The sequence below is a fragment of the Musa acuminata genome, chromosome BXJ3-1 (genome assembly GCF_036884655.1).
Source record: "Musa acuminata AAA Group cultivar baxijiao chromosome BXJ3-1, Cavendish_Baxijiao_AAA, whole genome shotgun sequence".
In the NCBI taxonomy this organism is placed as follows: domain Eukaryota; kingdom Viridiplantae; phylum Streptophyta; class Magnoliopsida; order Zingiberales; family Musaceae; genus Musa; species Musa acuminata.
The window spans coordinates 906,497-930,447 of NC_088349.1; the positions used below are offsets into that span (position 1 = coordinate 906,497).

The window sequence follows — 23,951 nt, forward strand, 5'->3', positions numbered from 1 at the left end:
TTTGAATAGAATTATAATATATATTTTAAATATTATATAACCTATTCAAAAGCATTGTATATATATTATATTATTAAAAAGTTAGAAGAAAGCAACAAAAGAAAAAAAAGTGAAAGATTTATTTTCTTTATTTATTTTCAGTTTTATGTTTATTTTCATCTCTGTAAAAGACGGCGGAGAAAAGACGCACTTCAACTCGGGCCCTCAAACCACGATCCAGGGGGCGAAACCTTCCTCCGCCACGCCGGTCATGTCCATGGAGCCACCGCTGTCGCCGCTCATCGCCGCGCAACTCAACCACCTCCTCGCCTACTCACCCCTCTCCGTCAAGGTACTCTTTCCACTCCCAAAACCGATCCCCCTCTAAAGCCCTCATCTTTTCTTTGATCCCATGGCGGTCTCGGTGTAGGTTGAGCAGATATGGGCGGGCTCCAGGAACGCCCGCTTCTCTGACCGCTTCACCCTCTCGATCCCCTTCTGCCTCGATTACGTCAAATGTGAGCACTGCCTCCCGTGATGATCAAACGCCGTGCATTTGAGTTTTCCTGTGCTTTTTCCCCTAAATTGGAGTTGGATTTCTTTCAGGCGATGTGATCTACGACGCACTCCACCCTTCCGTTGCGCCGGATGTCGTCTTTTCGTCGGAAGACGACGACTTTGATCCCCTTGGCGATATTGCGAGTGAGGGGGAGGCGCGGGTGAGCAAGAGCAGCTTGTGTGATTGGAACAGTAAAGACCCTTCGAAGCTGATGGCTCTCGTCCATGAACTGAGGTTCTCGATTCTTCTTCTTTGAGGCGATTAATGCAGTCGTGTCTGCTTGTGGTTGCTTACTTGTTGTTCCGGAAATAGGGATCTGTACATGCATTACCAGAGGAGGAGGGTAGGAGAGCTTGATGATGCGAGGATAAAGTTTGAAATGAATACTATGCTTCCCAGGGAGGTAATCGATCCTATGTTTACAGTTTACCAGTTTGGCACTTACAAATGGATGTGCTCTCCACAAGATTATGTTTTTCATCCGTAATAAAATCTAACGAGTATATGACATGGTCTATATCCCGGTTGTCATAAATGATTTTAACATAATTACGAAGCAATTATTGATGCTTTTAAAAACTGAAAGACAAACATTGGCATGTTCACAAGCACTTTAGTGACTATGACCTATTGAGTATTGGGTTATGACTGAGGACATGAAATAATCGGGTTGTAGGGCTAACTACATGTGACAATGGAAACAGTGTCATCTTTCTTAATTTAACAATAATTGATTTTGCCACTTTAATTGGTAATTATAAGTTATAGTCTTGATTAAAGTCATATTAAGTGTTTTATGCGGCAATCATCTTTGAAAAAGAATAAACCTTTTTGTTTCTTCAGTGGAACAACATGAGCACATATCATGAGTGCTATCATCTGTGTTCAATGTTTTGTCATGCATTTTATCCTTTTATGGAGCCAATATGATGAAGTATGTTTGATTTAGACAGACATTTGTGGTAGCACTTAAAAATAAAGTGCACTTAAGGTGACTGTATTCTGTGAATATACTGAACACACAAAAACAATTTTTCATTTATGCTGAAGGCCGTTCAATTTTACATCTGAAATATTCTAATCAAATGCGTCGAGTGTTCTGTTAATTGATCATTGGATTTTATTGACATAAATGATGGCCTATGTGTTTTTATTTTAAGATTCTCTATCCCATATATAACTGCAGCACCATCGTTCTGTCCGAATGTTCTGATGGAGCACATTACACTTTCTATGATGATAAATTCACAATTTTATACATTTGATTGTTAATTGGTTACGTTTATGATGGTATGCCCATTGTCTTGATTAACAATGTCATATGGTGTCCACAACTATTTCGTGGCTGGAATGCATTACTATGTCTGTGCAATAGAGATTGATTAATCAATATTTCAAAGGATTTCTAGCCAGCCTTCATGGTTGTGGTAACTTTTAACTTAGATGTCATTATGCTGATTGTCATTGCTTGCACGATTGTAATTTGAATTTCAATTTGAAATATGGAATGATGATACAAGGTGAAGTACTCTTGTAGTGAACAAGCCCGATGAACTGTTGGATCTCATGACATTCACCTTTCTTTTGTTCTTTATGGCATATATTTTCAGTACTTCTAGTGTTTTCTTTGTTTCTGGAACAACTTTGTCCCTTATTTTTCCTTTTATTTTTATTTGATTTTTCCTATAACCTGTTTGAGACTCAAAACTATTGTTGCTTATTCTACAGGGAATTGAAGTCTGTTTGGTTTCCTTACCTGACAGGGTAAGCTCCTTAAAAAACTCTTCCTGTTCTAGATTTCACATATTTTCAAATTTTGATGAAGGATCTATAGCTAATATTTTATTTCACTACTATACCTTGTGATCCATCCTCGTCTAGCTGGAGGAAGTGAAGTTTGCTGTACCTTTACTGGATATGGACTTAAACAAGCTAGTACCTGCATGCACCTGGAGACATCAGCAGAAGATCTACTTGCAGGTTCTGTTTGTTTGATGTCTTTTGCAAGTGGTACAATAATAATATTGACCATTTAGTACATTTAATTTTTGTTGAGTGAGGTTGTCTATGCAAGTATGTTAAATTAGGCTACTGTTGGACTATCCGTGTATATTATTAACCAAGTAGTTGCAGAAAATAAGTGAAACTTCAAGTTGAACTCTCTCATGCCTCCTTAAAAAATTATCATGGTTTTTGCTGACTACCTCTAAGAAGGTGTATCTAGTTAGATTGTGAGTTCCACACAACTTGCGTAATCTTATAAGTATCAGGAAGAAAGAAAACAAATTAAGGATATGTATTTGCACAGATCTAGTATTCTTTGCCAGGGAGTGCCAGAATTGCCATGTATTTCTCTCGTGATTAATGGTGGTGCTGAATCATCTTTAAAAGATTGTAAGTCAGGGATCCTGTTTATTGAATACTATAGGGCCCAGAGCAAATGCCACAAATAAAACAATGTGTCATGTGGTTGCAACAATTTTCGAGAATGAAGCCTGATCATATTTATGAATGCTTACATTTATTGTCTTGTGTACACTTTGACAACAATTTTAGGATATCATAAACTGCTACCAAATCTGATTATGAAGATTTGGTATGATTTTTCATATGTAATTAAGTGTAGATTGACATTCTTTTTCCAAAGATGTCGTTTAATAATTGAGTTCTGTAGATGATGGTTCCTTGCTAGCTATTGTTATTACCAAGCCATCGAACCTAACAATTTAGGTCTAGCCGAATACTAGAACTTAATCATGGTCTGTCTATAAAAGGCACTTACGGAATACTGGTCTCAGCTATAAGTTTTTTGTTCAGGTTAGGCTGTCCAATGACTTTTCTTATAGTGATGTAAGTTTGAGCTTGGTGCATCACTTGGCTAAGTCTCAAAATACTACTCAAGTTCTAAAGCATTCTATTCGAAGGAGCTCAAGGTTAGCTCTAAAGAGCCCAGCCTGTTTATGACTTTGATAGAACTGTGGTCAGTACATGCTCATCACTGTTACTTGGTGCATCAAGTGAATTTAGTTCATATGCTTGTCAATAATGAGATGATGTTTGATTTAGAGTTATATTTCTTTGGACTTTGTGATTTCCTATGAGAAGTCCTTGAAATATAACAAATTTTGGTTGATTAATCATGAACTCGCTCTTAGCTTCTTGCGATAGGTGCATTATGGGTGTTGCTGTGATTTTGATTATTTTTCAGCAATGTAAGTGTATGATGTAGTTGATACTAGAGATCTGTTTGTTGGTTGGTTTGTTTGTTTTTTTCTCCTTTATTTTCATTTCTTTTCTCTTTTAGCTAGTAAGTTATAGGAGGGAAAAAATTAGCAAGGTTGTGAAGGTAAAAGTCCCTGAGAAAGTATAACATACAGCAAATTATCTTGGAGAGTAGAACGACTTGTATCATTGATGGCTCGTATGAGCATCTGAACAGCCTATGCTTATGAGAACATTTTTTCTTAATCTAGATTATGTTCTAGCACGAGGTTACAAGCAGGAAGCCCCCATCGAGCCAGTCGATGATTATGCTTATGGTTCAACACCTGATTGACCCTTGCTCATTTGTCAACATTGGCATGTGCTGTGCCATTGTCGTTTAAGAATATAAAGATAGATGGAAGAAAGAAGAGAGAAAAAAGGTCTCAAAACCAGTGTGGAGGGTGACCATGAGATTGACATCTTCTATGAATACCTCCAAAAATTCAAAAAATCTTTATCAAATCTATGTGGGCCTGGAAAGCTTGATGTAAGGGATATTGGTTCCAGAAATTTGTGAGCACGGCATGTGCAGGCTGTCAGAAAGTAACTTTGCTTATAATCTGTGTGCATAGGATGAATAGGTAAATGACAAATTTGAGGAGCATTGGCAATTGGTTTGTTTTTTATTGGACACAGTGAAAGATGGAACAGAAGGAAAAAAAAAAAAAAGAGCTGCAGAAAAGATTTCCTGATACAGTGGGTTAATGGCTTTGCTTAGGATGTCTATGTTAAGCTAAGCTACTTTTGTTTCAAGATTATAGTTGCAGGTAGTCTTTTATGCCACCATATTATGGGATAAACCTCAATGCAAACTTCCTGTATGATTCCTTTGTTGTTACATCTACTAAATCATGACCATAACGTAATTATGAGCCTTAATCCAGTCATATAAGTTTCAAGTTCTACATTTGATTCATGGAATGATATTCTTATTTTAGGAATTTCATTTAGACTTTGGTCTACTGCATTGTGCAGATTATCTTTCCTGTTAGTAGAAGAAATTCTTCAGCTCCTGCTGCTCCACGGGTAAAACTGGTTTCTACTTCAGAAGTGAAGACCTTGTTCTCCGTAGAGGATGTCAAACTTCCACCATGGTTAGATGGAATGTAAGCCATCCGATATTCCATTAAGATTGGCGACACATATGATTCTGTTTTCTTCTAAATGTGTTTTATTAAATGTTATTACTAAAATCTGTTTTTTGCTTAAACTGGCTGCTTTGTTTAAAGGTGCTTGGCTGAATACCTTCCTGCTATAGAAGACAATCTCAAATTGCAGGTTAGTTGCTTTCCTTCCTAAATAAAAATTCAGCAGTAATTAATTGATGCATCAGAATTTACCTCTACAGTTCATGAAATGTTATATCTAACTTCACAGTGAACAAGAGACCTAATGTATATTCATTTAGGAAACTTTAGTATATCTTCATGTCCCAGAGTCTGTATGCAGGACTTTTCAAGATATAAGATTAGAAGTGTGCTGCATTAAAAGATAATATTTCATAATATCAATTATCTAGCAAGACGTTTTACTAGTTTTTGTATGTCTTATTTCTAATGTACTGGGTTCCTTTAAAAGGTTGTGGAGGCAATTGCATCAATTGGTGCTAGAAGACGTTTTATTGAGGCATTATCTCCTCTGTTTGGAAGGCCACTAGAAGCTGATCCGGTTTGCCCTTATACAGCACTGTTGCGTAATCTTGTGTATTTTTTCAGAATTCATTATGTATTGTTTTTCAATCAGGTATTGTGCAGGAGAGCTACTGTGCTTTGTGCCTCTGGGGCTTTTACATTTTTGGTATGTTCAAGAATTGTTTATCTTCATTTTATGTGACAGGTGACTGGCATATAATGTGTAGTATCAGAGGCACAGCAAACTAAGGTCAACATAAGTGTAACTTAGCTAATATAGTTCAGACTGGTCATCAGAAATTAGCATTATTTTCAAATGAACTTCTACTTCAAGTTGGTTTATGCATAATTGCATATAAAACATAATCCCCCTAAATCCACTTTGCTTACTATTCCCAGAATGGGTGAAGCATGAATTAGGAACAGAATGTTTCTTGGTCTGATGAATTAAGACATGAATATATTGGCTGCATCTAGAAATTACAATCATATTTTGACCGGCATAAGGTGTGCTATATACATGCTGAAAATTTTCATCTTTTAAAATGAAATTCAATACTAGAGAGCACTCATAAAATCAGAACAAACTTCAGAAGTTTCAACCAAAGATATTGCTTTTTATGTTAGCCATCAAATTGACTATTTAATTCTTTTATTTACTTCATATGGTATCACATTTAGGAAGTCCCCTTTGTCTTTATCCATCTTCTGCCTCATGTACTTCTGTAAGCTATCTCTAAGTCAACCATTGTTAAGTCCAGGTTTGCTTGAGTCTTTTTTTCCTTAGTTTATGCTGTTGTGCTGTCTTTGCTTATTATTTTTTATCTGGCCTAGTTGAACAGTAATCAATAGTAATAAGTTTATCTCAGATTTCATGCTTGTGCTACTTAATGTTTTATAACATGTTGAAGACATTCAGCTGAGATTGCAGTTTTTTTGTTTCTAGGTTCACTTTTCAATTCCCACACAGTTCCCAAAGCAGCAACCGACATTGGTAATGCAAAGTTCTCAGGTATCTTTAGTGTTTAGATCATCTTCTTCCAGTTATAGTTCTTGAGCTCCTGTTAAAGCTACTTCACAAGGGCCTGATCTTTTAGTTAGGTCAAGCTTAAGTTTTTGAGAAAATAGATTTCTGTTATACTCATGTGTTCTACCTGCGTCATGAAACTGCATTTATCTACCTTGTATTCTTTTGCACATAAGATTTTTCACTTATACTAGTTTGATAAGAATTAAGAAGAAAATCATAATTCTTGAAGAGGACAATATTGAAATGGATAGTGTTAATATTTTTGAGAGGCTGGATCTTGCAGTGGCAAATTGTTGGGAATGTGTGACTCATTTTATAACCATAGTGTATGTTGAACTTTTGTACTGGAGAATCCCTACTGGGATTGTGTCAACTAGTGATCCTGCTCTGACATCCTTTCTTGCTCTGACTATAGCTTAAACATAGGGTATCAGCTTGCAGAGAGCTTCTAGATGGGACTTTTTGGAACACATTGTATTCATGTAATCATAATTTATGTATTTCCAATTTATTAAATAAGTTTGTTAGTGAAGTGGAGTATTTTCATGTACTTTCTCTATGGAACACATCTCAAAGTTATTTATTATTATGCATTAGATGATTGATATTCTGTAATCTGATCAACGTTCCGTCATGATATGCAGCATTTCAATTCTCAAGGCACACCAATATCCTCGCCGCTGATAAATGATTACCCTTGGAGTCCTAGATGGGATCCACCACAGATGGCTGAACGAATCTTGTAAGCATCGGCAGTGTCTAAATTTAGAAACTGTCTTGGAACATCTCTGATCATATCGTATATGCAGTGAATTCTTGGTCGATGAGTGTTTGAACTTTAAAAAGTTCTGCATTGATGCAATTCCTCAGTAAACCTGCATGACACTCGGTACAACCCTCATTTCCTCAAAGAATATGTTTTGCTTGTAAAGTCATTTTGTTTCTCCTCTTTTACATGGCTATGTATGATTAAATTTGCTTTTGGTGTAGAAAGCTGCCATTTGTTTCTTCCTAAGATGAACTTGAACCATGGGTCCATAACATGCATCAGGAAGAAATGGTCTCAGGAGGGCATTAGAACATCAAACACAGTGCCAAAGGTTGAGGTCTCAGATGCACATAATTGTAGCATGCAATGAATCCACTACCATGTAACAAACATCTACTCATAATTTCTGGCTTCCTAGTAATGTAACAATACTGTAATACTATCTTTGTGTGTGACATTAATTGATCTTTGATGAAAGATATTCTCTTTATCACATTAGGGCGGCCAATGTCGACTTCAATGACTTATGGCATTGGAGGAGGTGGTGCGCCGCGATAGCGAGCGATGATGACGAAGGTGGTGGCAGCTGCAGAGGTAGGTCGAGACAATCGTAAATTGTAAATCGACACGGAGGAGGAGGAGGGTTAGATCGAGAAAGAACTTGATTATATAAATATTTATAAATGCGATGTCATAGAAAAGATATAGAAAAAAAAGAAAGATAAATTTTATTTTATTAAAAAAATTATATATATAATGCTAAACTAATAAAAGTTTTTTTAATAAAAATAAGTTATTGTATCAAAAAAAATCTCACTATTAGGAAAATTTAAGATTTTTATATAAAATGAGTGGGAGTTGAATAAATTATACTCGAAATTAAAATAAGTTATATTTAATTACATAATATATTCAAAAAATTTAATTTCGATAATTAATTATTATAATTTTTAAAAAAAATAATATTAATAATCTTACAATCATGTCCTAATAATTAATTCTATGGAAGTTTGGGTTAGTTTAGCATAAGCTAATAAATTTACGTTCGTAATTGAATTTAAACTATATTTGATTAAAAAAGTTCTAAGTTTTGATGGTTAATTATTATAAATTCTTAAAAAATAATAATATTATTAATCATCTAAGAAATATTTCTAATTGTTCTATAAAAGTTGACTTGATTATATACTTGAAATTAAACTAATTACATCTATCCGAGAAATCTTTAATTATAATTAAATTTGAATCATGAAAATTTTTATTATTTATAAAAATTCTCATGTAAAAATGAATAGCTTTTTTTTTATAAAATACCTATAAAGATACTAAAAATAAAAAATATTTTTTTATGTATGAGAAATAGGAAAAAGTAATATCTTCCACTATTTCCATTTGTCCATATGAGCCAGCAGACGCCACCATTCTTATCCATTCTTCCTTTGTCTCTATCTTTTAGTACCTCGTGCCGTCGCCGCCACCGTATAATCGCGTTGTTTGATTACATGTCTCTGACAGAGGAGGAGCTGGAGGTGGCGCTCACGCTCGACAGCCTCCCCGAGCTCGTCCTCGCGTCCGTCCACCGGGCGGCGCTCCACGTCCTTCCCGAGTCCCTCCGCTGGGGCTCCCGGAAGCCCCGGTCACTCCCCGGTCATCCTCTAATGCCTTCTCCTCCTCCGCCGCTCCGTTACGGGGAGAAGAACGTCGACGGGGGAGTCACCGCCACCGCCACATCGAGCCCCTCTACGCCTCTCTCCTTCCAAGGCAGCGGCGGCAGCGAAGACATCGACGTCCGGCCCAAGCCGTGGGTGGAGCACCGCAAACAGTACATCCAGGTAAGCGTACCGTCAGCCTCTCTCTCTCTCTCTCTCTCTCTAGCCAGCTAAGATTTTTATTGTCTTTGATGCTTGCGGTGAGCAGTGGGTGGAAGAACAGAGTGAGCCGATGGCTTCGTTTGCCGACAAGAAAGCCAATCTCGAACGAGTGTGTTCTTTTCTTTCTTTTCTTCTCTTTTGCCATTTTATTATCTATATTTTCTCTCGATTCCTTTTATTTCAACTTAATTGTATATATATATATATATATATATATATATATATATATATATATATATATATATATATATATATATATATATATATATGTGTGTGTGTGTATATTCTTAATGATAAGATGAATCAGGTGAGAGAGGAGTACGAAGCCCACTTGCTTAGTCCATCAGCAAACCCCTCCTTGCTTCCAGCGGCTGCACAACTGCGCCATGTAATCAATCTACTCCTTCTCTTCTCTTCTTCTTCTTTAAGATTGTGCGCCGAAGAGTGAATCGAATGTCTCGGCGGCAGGAAAAGATGCTATGGGTCGGTGGCGGCGATATGGTCCCCGTGGATCCCACAGCCGTCGACCACCGGTGGGCCCAGAGCGGCAGCCAACGGCCGGCCGCGGGTCGGGTCGGCCTCCCGGATCTGAACGTGACGCCCGACGACGAGGAGGCGGGGTGGGATTTGGTGTGGGGGTGGGGGGAACGGCAACACAGCACGTGCAAAGCGGCCACGTCGGCGCTGGCGAGACAGAGGAGACTTCAGATACAAAGGGCGAAGAGATACAGTCTGGTTTATGACCAATAAAATGCCAAGATTAAGTATTCATCTTCGATTTGGTTAGTGGGGATTTCTTTTTGTTTTTTATTGACGTCAATGTTAAGCATTTGCTCACGAAAATATTTTTTTTCCTATTGATTAAAAATAATATTTTATGAAAAATATTACAGCAAGTGAAGAAGGCTAAAACAACTATTTATTGGAATTCAAAAGACAAGCGATGCATTCATAATACTTAATATCAAGGAGTATATGGTACCACCTAACATTCAAAAGGAACATTATGATATTTAACCTTGAGAGAATTATGGTGTACCTAACATTCAAAATAAAATCTAGTATGCAATTGAGTATCGAATAATCTATTCCAAAGAAAAAAACCCCCACCAACCGTTCCTTTGGCCTCCTCTTTCATCTCAAACCAAAAGCATAGTACAAATGGAAAAAGCCGGATAAGTCTACAAAATATGAAGCTAGGAGGTTGAAAGTCTTGTTATAGAAAAGAAGTCAACCCAAGGTCAACCGTAAAACTTCCTCAAGAAACTATTTACTTGCTGCATACAGTCAGCTAACGTGCAATTTCTACCCACATTAGTGTCTATATGTAAGACTTCTTCGTAACTCAACATGTCACAGGTGAGAATCCCCAACTGGTGCAAGCCTCGCATAAGAGAGGAGGCATTTCGGTATGCTCAGACAAATGATTCAGTTTAAGTTGATGATTCAGTCTGACTGTGCGTGGAAGATCACACTACACCTGACGGAAGCCGTAGCACCAGCTGTCCACCGACAACACTGCAGGAGGAAGAGTGAGAACAAGTTTTGTATTAACGGCCATAATAGGTGCGTGTTCGTGGAAAGAATCTTCGTTACCTCTTCACATAATAATAGCAGAAATCAGCGAGAATGAAAGTTTGAACGATCTCGGCAAGAAGAACCATTGGTGGCCACAAACCATACCCTAAAGCTGTCAACAGTCGTCCACGAGTGTCCAGGACCTACAAGAGACACCGAGAAGGAAATGCATCATGCGACACGCCTGCTATAGCAGGAGACCATATTTCCAGAGGTTCATACTGAACCAAGACAATCAGGAAGAAAATAATTGCCTGATGCCAGACACTTGAATACAATTTATTTTTCCATGTTTTTCTTATTAAGTTTTACTTGATTCTTCTTCATATTATTTTCTCACTCAAAGATAATCACAAGACAATCAGGAAGAAAATAATTGTGGAATGGTCAAAATAGCATAAATTGGATTGGATTTCGAGAAAAACAAAGGTTTCAACCAACATCTACAGTAAGATAATGCAACAGCTGGTTCTCCATGAGTTTTGTGTCCAATCCATCAAGTTCACCTCAAAGAAGCAAATAATGTTACTAGACTAGATCTAACAAAGTAGAACTCATTGCACGGTTCTGTGGCTGCATATAATCAGACCTCTCGTGTGTCATGCAAATGGTTGGCATAAATATTGTGATGCATTGTGTACAACGCAAACTTCTGACTGTAAATACAATTAATAGAAACGATGACCTTGAAGATATATAGAAGATAAGAAGAGAGGAAAGACTTAAAATGGTACCAAATATTAGTCATGTGGAATGAAATAAAATATTAATACTAATATTAGTCGTGGTGTGAAACATCAACATAAACAAATTGACAAGCAGGACAAGCCATGAGCATATAATTATGACCTCCACATCAAAACCAAGAAAATATAGATAGATATGCCTTTCGAGCTGACAACACAAAAATGGTGTGTTTCATTGGAGCTGCACTAACAAGGTTTAAAGAAAGAACAAGAGTCAATGTAAAATCTAATTTTTAAATATTCAAAATTGAAGCTCAATAGGAAACTCATGTGCAATGATGCTGAGGCCTCAAGAGATCCAAAACTTATGCAGAAATAGTAACACATGTTTTCAATAATATGTGACTCTATATCAACAAATTATGACTATAAATGAAGAACCAGAGTATCCTACAAAGTTCTAGCCTTCAACAGTATGAGAAAAATATATATATATCATGCTTATGCTTAAGAAGTCACTCTACTGTAAATACATCAGTGGTATATCAGTCATACAAATCCATAAAACCTAGTCAGAATGCAGAGTTTCATACTAAACCAACCTGAAGGACCCAGTGAGCGCAGCTCAGAAATCTTGCAATCCCAAGAGCAAAAACATAGTGAGCAGTGAACGGTTCTACAATCTGGGGATCATGTATGAAGATACAATTAGAAACTTTTTCTTTAAAAATTTACAAGGTTCTCTGATTCCAGGTTGTACCTTCGTGTTCTGCATCAATCGTAACTGGGGCAACACCGAAACAGCTTCCAGATAAACACAAAAGGCCCAACAGATCCTATTGAAAATATTGTGAGATGTAGAAGGATGAACAGCAAGCGCTAACAGCACACAAGGCACAACCTGCAATCATATAAAGAGAGGTGAGATCCATTCATGATCTTATGAATAAAAAACAAGTTTTTTTATCACGGATAATTCTTTAAAGACCAGCAAAGAGACATGAATTTTCTTAAGAACTTCAAATGCGAAGAAACTTTGTAGCCATAATAGTAAAAAAGAAGCTGCCAAAAACCCAAAGATATAATAATAAAGAAATAGTAGTAACGATATAAATAAAAGCAACAAGCGTCCTTTTCCTTGACATGACTCTTTTGGCAATAACACAGTGCTTAATAAGTATTTTCTAAGTAAAGGGAAAAAAAACACTGAAAAACAAATTCAACGACCAAGTATTTTTTTCATTACAGGTACAAAATAGTCCAAGTGATAAAATAAAACAATTACTTTGTCCCCAAAAAAAAAAACCAAATTTCTAAAGTGTTTATCATGTATATAAAGCTTTTTTTATATAATACATGAGATGTCTTACCACAAAATATATAGCAAAATTGTCCTTATCCTCCATGTAACTTGGCCTCAGCTTAAAACGAATCATGTAAATAACCCAAAGAGTAGTAGCAAGTGTAGCAGTATCTAGCACTGTGTGTATATCGTATTCCATAACGAAACTGCAATAAAGTCTGGCAGCTAAAAACAAAGCTGTCAAATCCTGAGACTTCAACGAAAGCCCTGCATATTATAAAATTGTTAATGAAAGATAATTGGATCCACGAAATAAGTGCAATTTCTATAAACTTAGCATTAGGCAACATGAATTACAAAGCAACCAAAAACTGGTGACCTATTAAACCGGTTCCATATATAGGTAACAGAAATGTATTCTCGAAACGATCTTGATAAAATCAAATACTTAGAGATAAATGAGTAACAAATTGTAAGGTTAGAATATCTATCACATAGCTTAAGTGCTGCTCTAAGGCAGAATGTTCTGGATTCCCAATAAAAGGGCTTAATTGTCAATTCACTTCAAAAACAAACTTGAAACTCCTCCTCAGACAGGAATCGTATAATTATATCAGAAATTTGGTGCAAATGAAAAAAAAAAACATTAAAAAGGTCCACCAGCATCATATAAGGTTAACATTTTTCCTCGTGGATCTTTACATAATTTCATCATCTTGCACATACTTGTAAAAGATAATTTTGCAATAATAATCAACAATGAGAATAGTTAGATAATGTAAAAGTACCAATAAAGCAACATGGATTATACGATAGAAATTTGATAAACTTAAAATGTAGAACAACAAGATCAACATTAAGCAAATGCACTATTCAAAACAGGGGGAAAAAAACTTCTTTCAATTTCTTCCCTTAGAAAACCTATTCTGCAAGTTTCAAGCTGGTAATTCCCATAAGCAAAACTCTTGAGCCTTGTAATTAACTCAAAATTCTGAAACTATCAATGATATAATACTCTCCTTCGAACTTCCATTCCGCAAACCTAACATCGACATGCTCCCAAATCAGGGTCCTAGTCGAAACCAAAACCCCCTCCAGCCCCGGATTACCTCAAAGGGGGGAAAATATCTTTTTAGCCATGCCATCTAGGGCATCCATTATTTAAATCCCGAAGCCTTGGCAAGTGGCATTCTTACCGCCCCATCCACCAACAGATCACGTATGCAGTAGATCAAAACAAAACAAAACAAAACAAAGCAGCACGGGCAAAGAAAATGAAATAAAAAGGGGAAAGAGAAGGCGGGCACCAGCGCATGTCCTCTCCTTGGTAAGCTTATAGATGAGGACGGAGATGCCGAGGGCGTGAACGGCCTCGGCGGCGATGAAGAGGTTGTCGTGGTCGTGAACGATGAAGCGGAGGAAGACGAGGGCCGCGATGCCCGCCACCACGCACAGGAACGCCTTCACTTTGGGCGGCTGCCGCTTCACCCATGTCGCCACCGCGTAGATCGGCCGCCTCGCCCCCCTCATCGCACGCCTTCCCTCGCAGCGATCCGTTCGTCCCTGCTCGAATCCAGGAATTAAAGAGGGCACGGAAATCGAGTCGCTTCTTCGTCTCCTTTCACCGTCACAACGGAGCTCTAATAAAAGGGGGGCCAAAGGGGTTTGGCTCATCAAATACATTACCATCACTTCACCCGCTGCCTCTCACCGCTCACCTACCCGCCTTTTGGTTGCAGGAAACGACTGCCTAAATGCGGGCCCCGTGTGGAGCCACTGTGTCGCGTAGTCGTTAGATATGGGAAGTGCTGCGTTTAGTGTCCGCCAACTGTTCGAGATAAAGCCTGAGACAAGAGCTTAACCGGGGCCAGAAGCTCGTCTCACGACCTTCTCTCTCATTCTTAATACTGCATGTTGCCGAGCGTTGATGGCTTTTCATGGTGGCAGTTGTAAGCGCCCACAGCACCGCCGTAGTCCGTTGACTAAGATCGCTTCTCATTTCTCATTTTTATTTTTCATTAGAATCTAATCAATTTGTTTGATTGTGATGTATTTGATTTCTTTATATATAATAAAATTTTGGATGTCGGGGAACCTTATCCCATAGTCAATAGATCAACACGATTTGGTTCGATCCCAAGTGTGCAAAGTCATCCACGTGGATAATCGAATGAAGGTGGTCAGCGTTAGGTTCGGTCCGAGCTTCATCTCAATAATTGATCCCAGGTAGAGCAAGGAGTTGCTCTTTCTCCCCCGCCAAGTTCTTGTACATAAGTCGAAGTCGATAGGGGAATTTCTCGACTCGACCCCTTCGAAGTATAAGTCAGTATTGAGTGTGGTTAAGTAGAGTTGAAGTGTTCGAGGTCCTCCCCTTGACGTCGATCAGGGGGTCGGTTTTTATACCTGCGAATGAGGGTCAGTCATACGTGATCTGTTAATGGTTGCTAACTCCTCGAGCGGTCGGCTTGTACCTCCTATGCGAGCGTTGATCAACCTGCACGAATATGCATCGCACGACGTCGTTCCGAGCTTTTCGGAGCGGCTTTGTGCTATGCAGCGTTGTCTCGTACAACCTCGAATAATACAGGAACGTGCTACCATCCCATTTAAGTCTGAGGTGTCATGTCAATGTAATGCACCATATGAGCCCTGAGGTTCTACGTTAGCGTTGACATGATCACTAACTGTTGTCGCGAGGGTGGTACAAGAATATGTCATATCATTCCCCATTCCCCATCAAGCACATGTCTAGTCGAGATTTATAACTCGGGCGCATGCTTCGCTATAGCAGACCCCTTTTATATATATATATATATGCACACCTTAGGCTTATCTACTTCCGGCCTACCATGGCGGGCCTTCTTCTTTCCTCAATCTGCTCACATGGGTAACTCCTAGCAGGGCCTCCTGTGTGACTCCTCGTGCTTTCTTGCTACCAATGCCTCAACAGCAACATACTGGTTAGCCCATTGGAGCATCTCGGGAACGGTCGCTCGTGGCCTCTCGACTAGTAACCAAAAGAACCTTGAAGGTTGTAGGCCAATCAAGAACACTTGCATAACAAAAAAGGGGTGGGCATCTGGAACCCCTCGAATCTCAGTAGCGAAGTTAGCATCGAAGAGGTAGAGGGATTCGTCCTCCTTCTGCCTTAGCCCGAGGAGTATGGTCATAGATGGTTTAGGTCACGCGTTGGCTAGGAAGTGAAGCTCGAGTTCCCATGCAAGCTGATTAAAAGACAGGACCAAGGATAGCCTTAATCGATTGTACCACATCCAAGCTGGGCCTTGGAGGATGGTAGGAAATGCCCAATACATCAAGGCGTTAGAGGTGTTGTGTAGGGCCATCTAGGCCCGAAAGGTGGCGATGTGCTCCGCTGGATCGGAGCCACCATCATAGGCCTCTAGCGTCGAGAGGTGAAAGTTGAGGGGGATAGGCTTATCCTGAATTTCTTGGGCAAAGGGGAACCCAACCGAGGTACTTTCCCCGAGCTCCTCCTTAGATTTATGGAATTCCCTTTGAACCTCGTCTAGGTGCTGATTCACTAATCGTAATTGGGCCCGAAATGAGTCATCCATTGAGTCAAACGATAGGATATTAGCTTCAGGGAAGGTTAAGGCAGCTCATCTGGGCATAGGGACGTTGCACTCTACCATTGGTCTTGGGTATCCCGATTGCTCCCAGTTGAGGGGTGGGCATATGGAGCCAGAGCTGGCTGGTAGATCGGGGTGGCATTGTGAGGTGTAGGGATGAGCACAGGTTGGATCACAGTCGATGGTCATGGGAGGAGAACCGTCTGCTGAGCTAGCTAGGGTACGAGGGGTGTGATGATCTGCATCATCCCAGCTAACGCTTGCACCTAGTGGGTGAGGTTGAGGAATGCCTCAGCGAAGATGATCGACTGTCCCCACCAACCCCGGGAGGTAAGAGCTCAGGATCATTGAACAAATGTCAATAGCACCCCGTAGTCTGAGCCGAGATGCTTCTATCCATATGCGGGAGAGTGGGGAGCTGCCCTCCGAGGTCAAAGGTGGAGATGGTGGTGAGTGTCTTCTCGCCAAGGCATTCGTTGGAGTTGTTTGGTGGATGCTCTTATGACATCAGGCCTTCCTTCTAGTGTCAAAAATATTGGGGAACCTTATGTCATAGCCAATGAATCAACATGGGCTTGGTCTAATCCCAAGTACGCAGAGTTGCCCACGTGGATCCTCAAACAGAGGTGATCAACGTCAAGTTTGGTCTGAGCTTCATCTCCATAATTGATCCAAGGTAGAGCAAGGAGTTGCTCTGCCTCCCTCGCCAAGTTCATGCACACAGGTCGAAGTCAAGAGGGGGATTACCCGACTTGACCCCTCCAAAGCATAAGTCAATATAGAGTGGGGTTAAGTGGAGTTAAAGTGATCGATGTCCTCCCCCAAACATTAATCATGGGTTGGCTTTTATACCTGCGAATGAGGGTTGATCATATATGATATGTTAATGGCGATCGACTCCTTAGGCGAGTGACTTGTACCTCCTATGCGAGCAATGACCAACCTACATGGATCCATGTCGCGCGGTACCATTCCGAGCTTTCCAGAATGGCTTTGTGCTATGCAGCATCATCATCTCATATGGTCTCAGATAATGTCTCATCCAAGTCCGAGGTGTCATGTTGACATAATGCACTATATCAACCCTGAGACTCCATGTTGGTATTGATGTGGCTATTGACTGTTTCCGCGAGGGTAGTACCAGAATATGCCCTATCACTATTATGATAAATATTTAAGAAAAAAATTTATCTATTTATTTGATCAAATAGGAGAAGAGGTCACTGTTTATTATCTTGCTTATTCAAGGATGAACATGAGAAGGGGTCTATTCAGAAGATTGTGACACTAGGGCCCATTCAGAATGTCAAGGTTCATTCTGATATGGTATTTTTTAGCACCATCCACGTAGCAACAGTCAACGACCATGACAACGCTAACAAAGGAGCTTTAGGCTAACATAACGCAACACCTCAGACCCTAGGAGGCCGACCACAAGCCCTCTCACTATTTGGGGGCCATACAACTCGGCGTCAAACACTACAAAGCCATTTCAGAAAGCTCAGAATGACTCCACACAATGTGGGCCCATATAGGTTGACGTCGAATACTACAGAGTTGTTCTAGAAAGGTCGGAACTGTGCCACACAGCATGGGTTCATATAGGTCAATCGACGTCTGTCCGTCAGGTATAAGCTAGCTGCCCGAGAAGTCAGCAACCATTAACGTATCGTATACATCCGACCTCCTTTTGTAGATATAAAAGCCAACCCCCTGACCAATGTCAAGGGGAAAGACTTCGAGCATTCAACTCCCTCTTATTCCACTCAATACTAACTTAAACTTCGGAGGAGTCGAGTCGGGAAATCCCCCTCCCGACCTCAGTCTATGTGCAGGAGCCTGACAAAGAAACAGGTTGCCCGCCAAGAGAGAAAACCCCACTCGAGAGATAAGGCTCAAATTCAACTTGACCCAACGCTCGCTTCCACCCACCTGAATATCAATGTGAACAATCTCACACATCTGAGATCGAACCGAGCCGTGCTAACACCTTAGCCACGACGTAAAGGTTCACTAACACATTCCTTGCTAATGTAGATTAGTATTGCATTGCTAAAGCACGAAACGTACGAGTGTCTTATATATAGTGAATCTAAAATTTTCTTAAATAATCATATTAATCTATTTAATTTATAGTGGTTAAAGATTAAACATGCCATGTACCAAATGGCCGCGTGCCAACCGAATTGAGTTGGTGCGGTTGATTCAGGTGTCCCACAACGATCACGGCCGCTCATCTTCTCAGCAACCCGCCTTGATCATTCCATTTGAACGGCTGATGATCTCGCCCATCGCGCTCTGTTCATCACGTCCGTCCATTCTCTACGACCTCGCCAACTCTCCAGATTGGGCATCTTGGCGTAGGATTTCGGCCGCGGATTGAGAGCGATGTAGACAGCGACGACATCAACGTCGTCATCTCTCTCTCTCTCGTTTCGATCCTCTTCGAATAAATACCACCCCATTCCCCCTGAATCATCTCCCAAGTCTGCGCCGGCGATCTTATTTCTTCGTCAAAGGTTCGACCTTTTCTCCTCTTCGTTTCGTTGACTTTCTCGCTTGTAATCGCTTGCTTTAGATGCTCTGTTGATGAACTCGTGTGGTCTGCAGGGCGAGATGGTGCTTCCGATTTCTATTTAGTTCGCGTTGTCGTATGGAGTTGTGCCAGAGATTTTTGATCGGATAAAGAGGGATAAATTTCTCTCCTTGTGGTCAAGCTTTTCCAAATCCTTCCTTTTATACGATGGTTTTCCTTGTGGATTATAAATAGTTGATCTGCTACTTAGATTTTAATTGGTAATGTTGCAGCCTTTTGTATGAACTTGTGGAGAGTGATCAGTAAGAAACGGTTGTGGATCATCCATCATGATGGGTTTATTTGTCAGTAGAGCTTTGATGTAAGCATTCATGATCTTAATGCTCTGGGTTGTTGGTTTTGTTCTCTGAGAGAACTGTGATGTGATTCGCAGACTGGTTCTTGGGTATGCTTACCCAGCCTATTTGTGCTATAAGACTGTGGAATTGAACAAACCAGGAATTGAGCAGTTGCGTTTCTGGTGCCAGTATTGGTCAGTCCATCTGCTCAACTTTCTTCTCTATGTCTGGCAAAGATGGCTTGCATTTTGATTCTTTTGCAGGATTGTAGTCGCATTGATGGCAATCTTGGAGAGATTTGGGGATCTTTTCTTTTCATGGTAAGCAAGTTTTTTTTAGCTTTTTATTAATGATATTTTCTAGATGCTTGTCATCAGTTCTATTCTTGCCGGTTTGTGTTCTTATTTCCTTGTATCTTTCGAAGGTTTCCAATGTACTGCGAGGCAAAACTGGCATTTTATATATATCTATGGTATCCGAAGACAAGAGTATGACATTCTTTACTTCAACTTACTTGCAAGTGAATTTCTTTGATGTCCACCCTGACTGAATCTTGCTTTCCTATGCTAATCATATAAATATATTTTTTTTAAGGGAACAACATATGTCTATGAAACTTCAGGCCATATATCGCGAAGCATGAAACTGACATCGATCGTAATTTGCTTGAGTTAAGAGCAAGAGCTGCAGATTTCATGTCGATGTATTGGCAGAAGGCTACTAGCTATGGCCAGACAAGTTTTGTTGAGATTTTGAACCATGCTACCTTATTGATACAAGCACCAAGAACTCGTACTTTCCAGGTATGGTTGATTAGGACAATGCGGTCCTTGATGTCTTCAATTATAGCTTTTTCTTGCTGTAGGTCTATGATGAGGTTTTCCTTTTATTGATGCCAACAATTTTCTCTTTCTGCATAGATATTGAGCATGAATTTTGACGGCTGTGGATTATTTCTTGAGGATCTGTACTTGTCCTGAAAATAATTGCAACAAATTATTAGATCTTTGGCAGGTTTAACTCATTTAAAATTACCTTGTTCAATGATATAAAGATTGCAAGTTGCTTCATTTTAGGTACTAAATTTTGGTCATTCTGTTGTTTCTTTCTCCACAAACAAACATGATAAGTTGACTCTGGGGGGCTATTGTCATGGATTTTGTTAGATGAAAAATAGGAAGATTAAATTTGATAGAGGAGTGTGAAAAATTCCATGTAGGTATCAATCCTATGATATCTATTTATGAGTACAAATATAAGAAGTTATAAAATATTTTTGAATGAATGAAACAATAAAAGTTTAAATTTTCTTCACCTCTAAGAATGTAAAAAAAAAATATAACTTGACAAAAATAAATATTTTGGTATTTACTTATCCATCTAACTTTCATATTCCAATATTGAAGAATGGTGCCTATTGGTTGGCCTTGGACTGTGGAGGCATCAAAGACCAGGCCAGTTTGGGGCACCTGCCTGCCTTAATTAAGTCACTAAGTCATTTAGGAATTCAGGAATAGAGCTGCAGAATGAAGTTTTAGTTATACATGTGAAATTATAACTATGCTTGATGTGTATATTATTAGTGATATTGATTGAAAAAGTGCAAAATAAGTTGGACAAAGGATGAGAGTTTTAATGCATTAATTTCACCATTGAAAATTCTTTGTGATGTTTTCATCTTTTTTTGAATGATGTCGTTTTCTGGATCCAAAATCAGATTAGCTTTAGTATAATATATCATTTTTCACCTGGTTTGCAAAATAATGTCATGGTTGGCATATGCTTCTCATAGAAATGTTTTGGATTTTTTTACACAATTTGAAAGAGAAGTCTTTGTTATTTGGAGTGTGATATAGACTCCTCATCTGTAGTTTCTGATATCCTTGTGTTGCAGTATCTAGTTTGTACTTGGATGAATTGTTTTACGTGGGGCCTAGCAAAAAATGTGGATAAACCAATTTGGTGGTTCAACAGTTCATGCTGGCCTTTAACATGTACACTGCATCATTAATTGCATCTTAAAACTGGGTCCTCAAGCTAGTGATGCATCCACTTTTTAGGACCATGGCTTTACCTTTATCAAGTTGTGTTTCATTCATATCCTCTTTTCAGAACTGTCCACCTGCCACAACTTTCTTCCTTTTTCATTTTCATTCTATTAGTTGGCTTACAAGTAGCATTCTTAGAACACTTAGGCACTCATTCATGTTCCCACTTTGCAGCTCATGCTTGAGCTTTCCCTCATCCACAATTGCTTTCACTCACTCCACATTTGCTGAAAGACCACAGGCTATCAATATACTCCCTTTCATGGAATCTACAGTCTACTTCATGCTCTTAGGCGGAAAACAGGCTCTAAAAGATGCAGAATGTGGTTGTCTTTACCAAACATGTTTATACTCTTAAAAACTTATAGAAGACAGGATAAATGTTTGGATAAAATTAGAAATCTGTTTGTCTTGTACATATGTATTATAGCATTCTATATGCTTAAACCTAATTTGTGACTCTTGCATGGTGCTCGCAACTATGATCACATGATGATGTGCTTCGTAATCTGCAACGAACCTTTCTTAAAGGAAAAAACAAAATTGTAAATTTGAACTTTGAAAAGTGATAGCATTGATGATAATATGAAGAACAGATGATAACTGAATTCAAGTTGGTTTCTTCCTTGTGCTTGTTGTTTTTGGTTCTTCTTTTGTGGATTATACTCATGATCTAGTAATCTTACAAGAGTCCTGATGAGATTATGACAAGATTATGGCTTCAATATATATGTTTGTATATCAATCTCTGTTTCTTGCCTGCATCTTGGAAAATTCCACACTGAGTAAAATCTCATGGAGCTGCAGCAAACTCAGCAGCCACAGCAAGAACCTCAGTTACCTTCTGCAACGCCACCTGCTCACCAACCTGCACCATCTCAGCCGTCTCCACAAGAAACAAGAGCTCCGCCCAGTCCCATCAAGAGCCAGCCGCAGGAAGAATCGAGGAAGGCAGATGCAAGTCTCCAGCCAGCAGCAGCATCTCCAGACCAGCCTCAAGAACCAGTCTCTCTTACGGAAAATTCAGAAACCGCTAACCCGCCCTCTCCAAGTGAGGAGCCAATGCAGGTTGACACAGACAATTCCGAATCCGTGAAAGTCTCAGTTCCACCACCAGAGCAGACGGCCATGGAGGAGGCAATTCTTGTGACCCGCAACAGGTTGAGAAAACGAGCCGCTGCTGCTGCTGCTGATGCTGATGCTGGTCCAGGTTAGTTGTTTGGAATATCTGATTTGTTTTCTTGTGTTGTCAATGCATGGATTTGTTGATGAAGGATTGCAAATGATAGTTTTGCTCATCAATACAAGATGAATAACTTCATTGTAAATGATTGTTTTGTAAAAGACAAGTAAGATTTGAATATTATGGATGAGAATTAAGCAACTTGTTGTTCATTATGATGAAGACAAAGTAGTACAGGAGATAATTGTTGAAAGGGCTTATAGTCAGCCTTTGAAAATGGCGGACGGGGGCAAAGGAGCAGAGTCAAGCTGGTAGAGGCCGAGGGAAGGGCCGACGAAGCGGAAGAGGATCCACCCTCCGGCGATGATGAAGATGGAGGCGTAGGCGAACTTGTTGAGCCAGAAGAGGACGCCCTTCTCCCCCACATAGAGCTCCACCGCCTTCTCGCCCAGCGTCATGGACTCCCAGTCCTTCTTCGGCGGGGGTTTCCTGGCGCTCTGCTGCCGGGCCTGGTTCCGCGACCGTCGCCGGTACCTGATGTTGAGGGTGGTCGGCGGCGGCCGGGACGGCGACGCGGGGACTGATGCGGTGTCCGCTGCTGCAGCTGAGTCACCGCTGGGCTTGTCACCCGTGCTTGCGACTTCATTCTCGTTGGTCGCTCGGAGAAGATGGAGACGGAGGCGGGTGAGGGAGGTTGTGAGAGGGCGTGCCCTTATGAGGTAGCAGTGATTGGGATAGAGGGAAGGATGCAGCAATTTGGCATCCATGTCTGCTACTGGTTTGCTCTGCTCTCGCCTGGGCTGTGCCGTGCTCTACTCTGCTCTGCTCTCTCTCCTCTGCAGCTTGGTTGGCTGGGACTTGAGTTCATCTTATCCGTTTATCTTATGTGTGTTATGACCGTTTTACCCTGAAACTATATGCTATTGACTCGCTCACAACACACATTTTAAGTATTCTCTCCCTCAAAACACACACACACACACGCTATATATATATTCATATATATATATATATATATATATGAATATTTTATCTAAAAATTTAGTTAGATATCTCTCCGAAGTTACCAGTTGCTAATAGAAATAAAAATATAATAAAAAAAGACTAAAAAATATACATAGAAATCATAACATGGTAATTTTTAGAGGGTATAAGGATCAATTAAAATTCAACATATTGAAATTATTGAGACTAATTATAAGGACATGCATAAACATAATTTTTAGGTTCATGTCATCAAGTTATGATATTTCGTGCCTGCATCAGCGAACAGGAGATCAGGAGGAGCGTCGATGATCCTCAACCGCTGCCTGTTCTCGTCGTGGATCATTCCAACGCTACAGATACATAGGTCAAAGAATCTTTTGCTTCTACTACCTGCTTTCGTCCTCTCGAGTCGGCCGAAGTGGGCGAGGAAGGCGATGGTGGCTCCGGTAGCCACCCATCTCGCTTCATTTAAGACCTCGCCTGATCGCCACTAGCGTCGTCTTTCGACGCTTCAAGAACCAAAACCTATAGTCCTTTAATGTGCCCAACCCCATTCTTCTGTTGCCATGCCTCTTCTTCTGGGAGCACACCTCTCTAAT

At 39.8% G+C, this 23,951-nt stretch overlaps 4 protein-coding genes and 1 pseudogene across 6 annotated transcripts; 3 read left to right on the plus strand and 2 right to left on the minus strand.

Moving 5' to 3' along the window:
* The first annotated feature begins 180 nt into the window (after positions 1-180).
* On the plus strand, positions 181-7,709 carry LOC135628518 (uncharacterized). 2 transcript variants are annotated; one of them, XM_065135228.1, is made up of 14 exons: positions 181-331; positions 410-497; positions 586-772; positions 851-941; positions 2,267-2,302; positions 2,420-2,518; positions 4,778-4,908; positions 5,032-5,080; positions 5,381-5,470; positions 5,546-5,599; positions 6,380-6,445; positions 7,108-7,205; positions 7,273-7,352; positions 7,454-7,709. In XM_065135228.1, the coding sequence occupies exons 1-13, from the start codon at positions 251-253 to the stop codon at positions 7,334-7,336; spliced, it is 1,134 nt and encodes a 377-aa protein (XP_064991300.1). In that variant the 5' UTR covers positions 181-250; the 3' UTR covers positions 7,337-7,352; positions 7,454-7,709. The 2 variants fall into 2 exon arrangements, with proteins under 2 accessions (XP_064991300.1, XP_064991301.1); XM_065135229.1 differs by having other exon boundaries at positions 7,458-7,709.
* A 953-nt stretch (positions 7,710-8,662) lies between these two features.
* LOC103980754 (uncharacterized) lies at positions 8,663-11,007 on the plus strand. Of its 2 annotated transcripts, XM_065134749.1 has the most exons (5): positions 8,666-9,064; positions 9,150-9,212; positions 9,411-9,491; positions 9,572-9,885; positions 10,463-11,007. In XM_065134749.1, exons 1-4 carry the CDS (start codon positions 8,735-8,737, stop codon positions 9,851-9,853), a joined length of 756 nt encoding a protein of 251 aa, XP_064990821.1. In that variant the 5' UTR covers positions 8,666-8,734; the 3' UTR covers positions 9,854-9,885; positions 10,463-11,007. The 2 variants fall into 2 exon arrangements, with proteins under 2 accessions (XP_064990822.1, XP_064990821.1); XM_065134750.1 differs by lacking the exon at positions 9,150-9,212 and having other exon boundaries at positions 8,663-9,064.
* Positions 10,295-14,315, minus strand: LOC103979384 (uncharacterized). The gene is made up of 6 exons (XM_009395518.3): positions 13,978-14,315; positions 12,738-12,937; positions 12,128-12,268; positions 11,970-12,050; positions 10,700-10,824; positions 10,295-10,621 (listed from the first exon to the last, which is right to left on the minus strand). Exons 1-6 carry the CDS (start codon positions 14,198-14,200, stop codon positions 10,573-10,575), a joined length of 819 nt encoding a protein of 272 aa, XP_009393793.2. The 5' UTR covers positions 14,201-14,315; the 3' UTR covers positions 10,295-10,572.
* A 4,305-nt stretch (positions 14,316-18,620) lies between these two features.
* On the plus strand, positions 18,621-22,451 carry LOC135628407 (HVA22-like protein i; annotated as a pseudogene).
* A 107-nt stretch (positions 22,452-22,558) lies between these two features.
* LOC135628408 (uncharacterized) lies at positions 22,559-23,218 on the minus strand. Its single transcript, XM_065135041.1, has one exon. The coding sequence runs from the start codon at positions 23,130-23,132 to the stop codon at positions 22,629-22,631; it is 504 nt and encodes a 167-aa protein (XP_064991113.1). The 5' UTR covers positions 23,133-23,218; the 3' UTR covers positions 22,559-22,628.
* Positions 23,219-23,951: the final 733 nt, after the last annotated feature.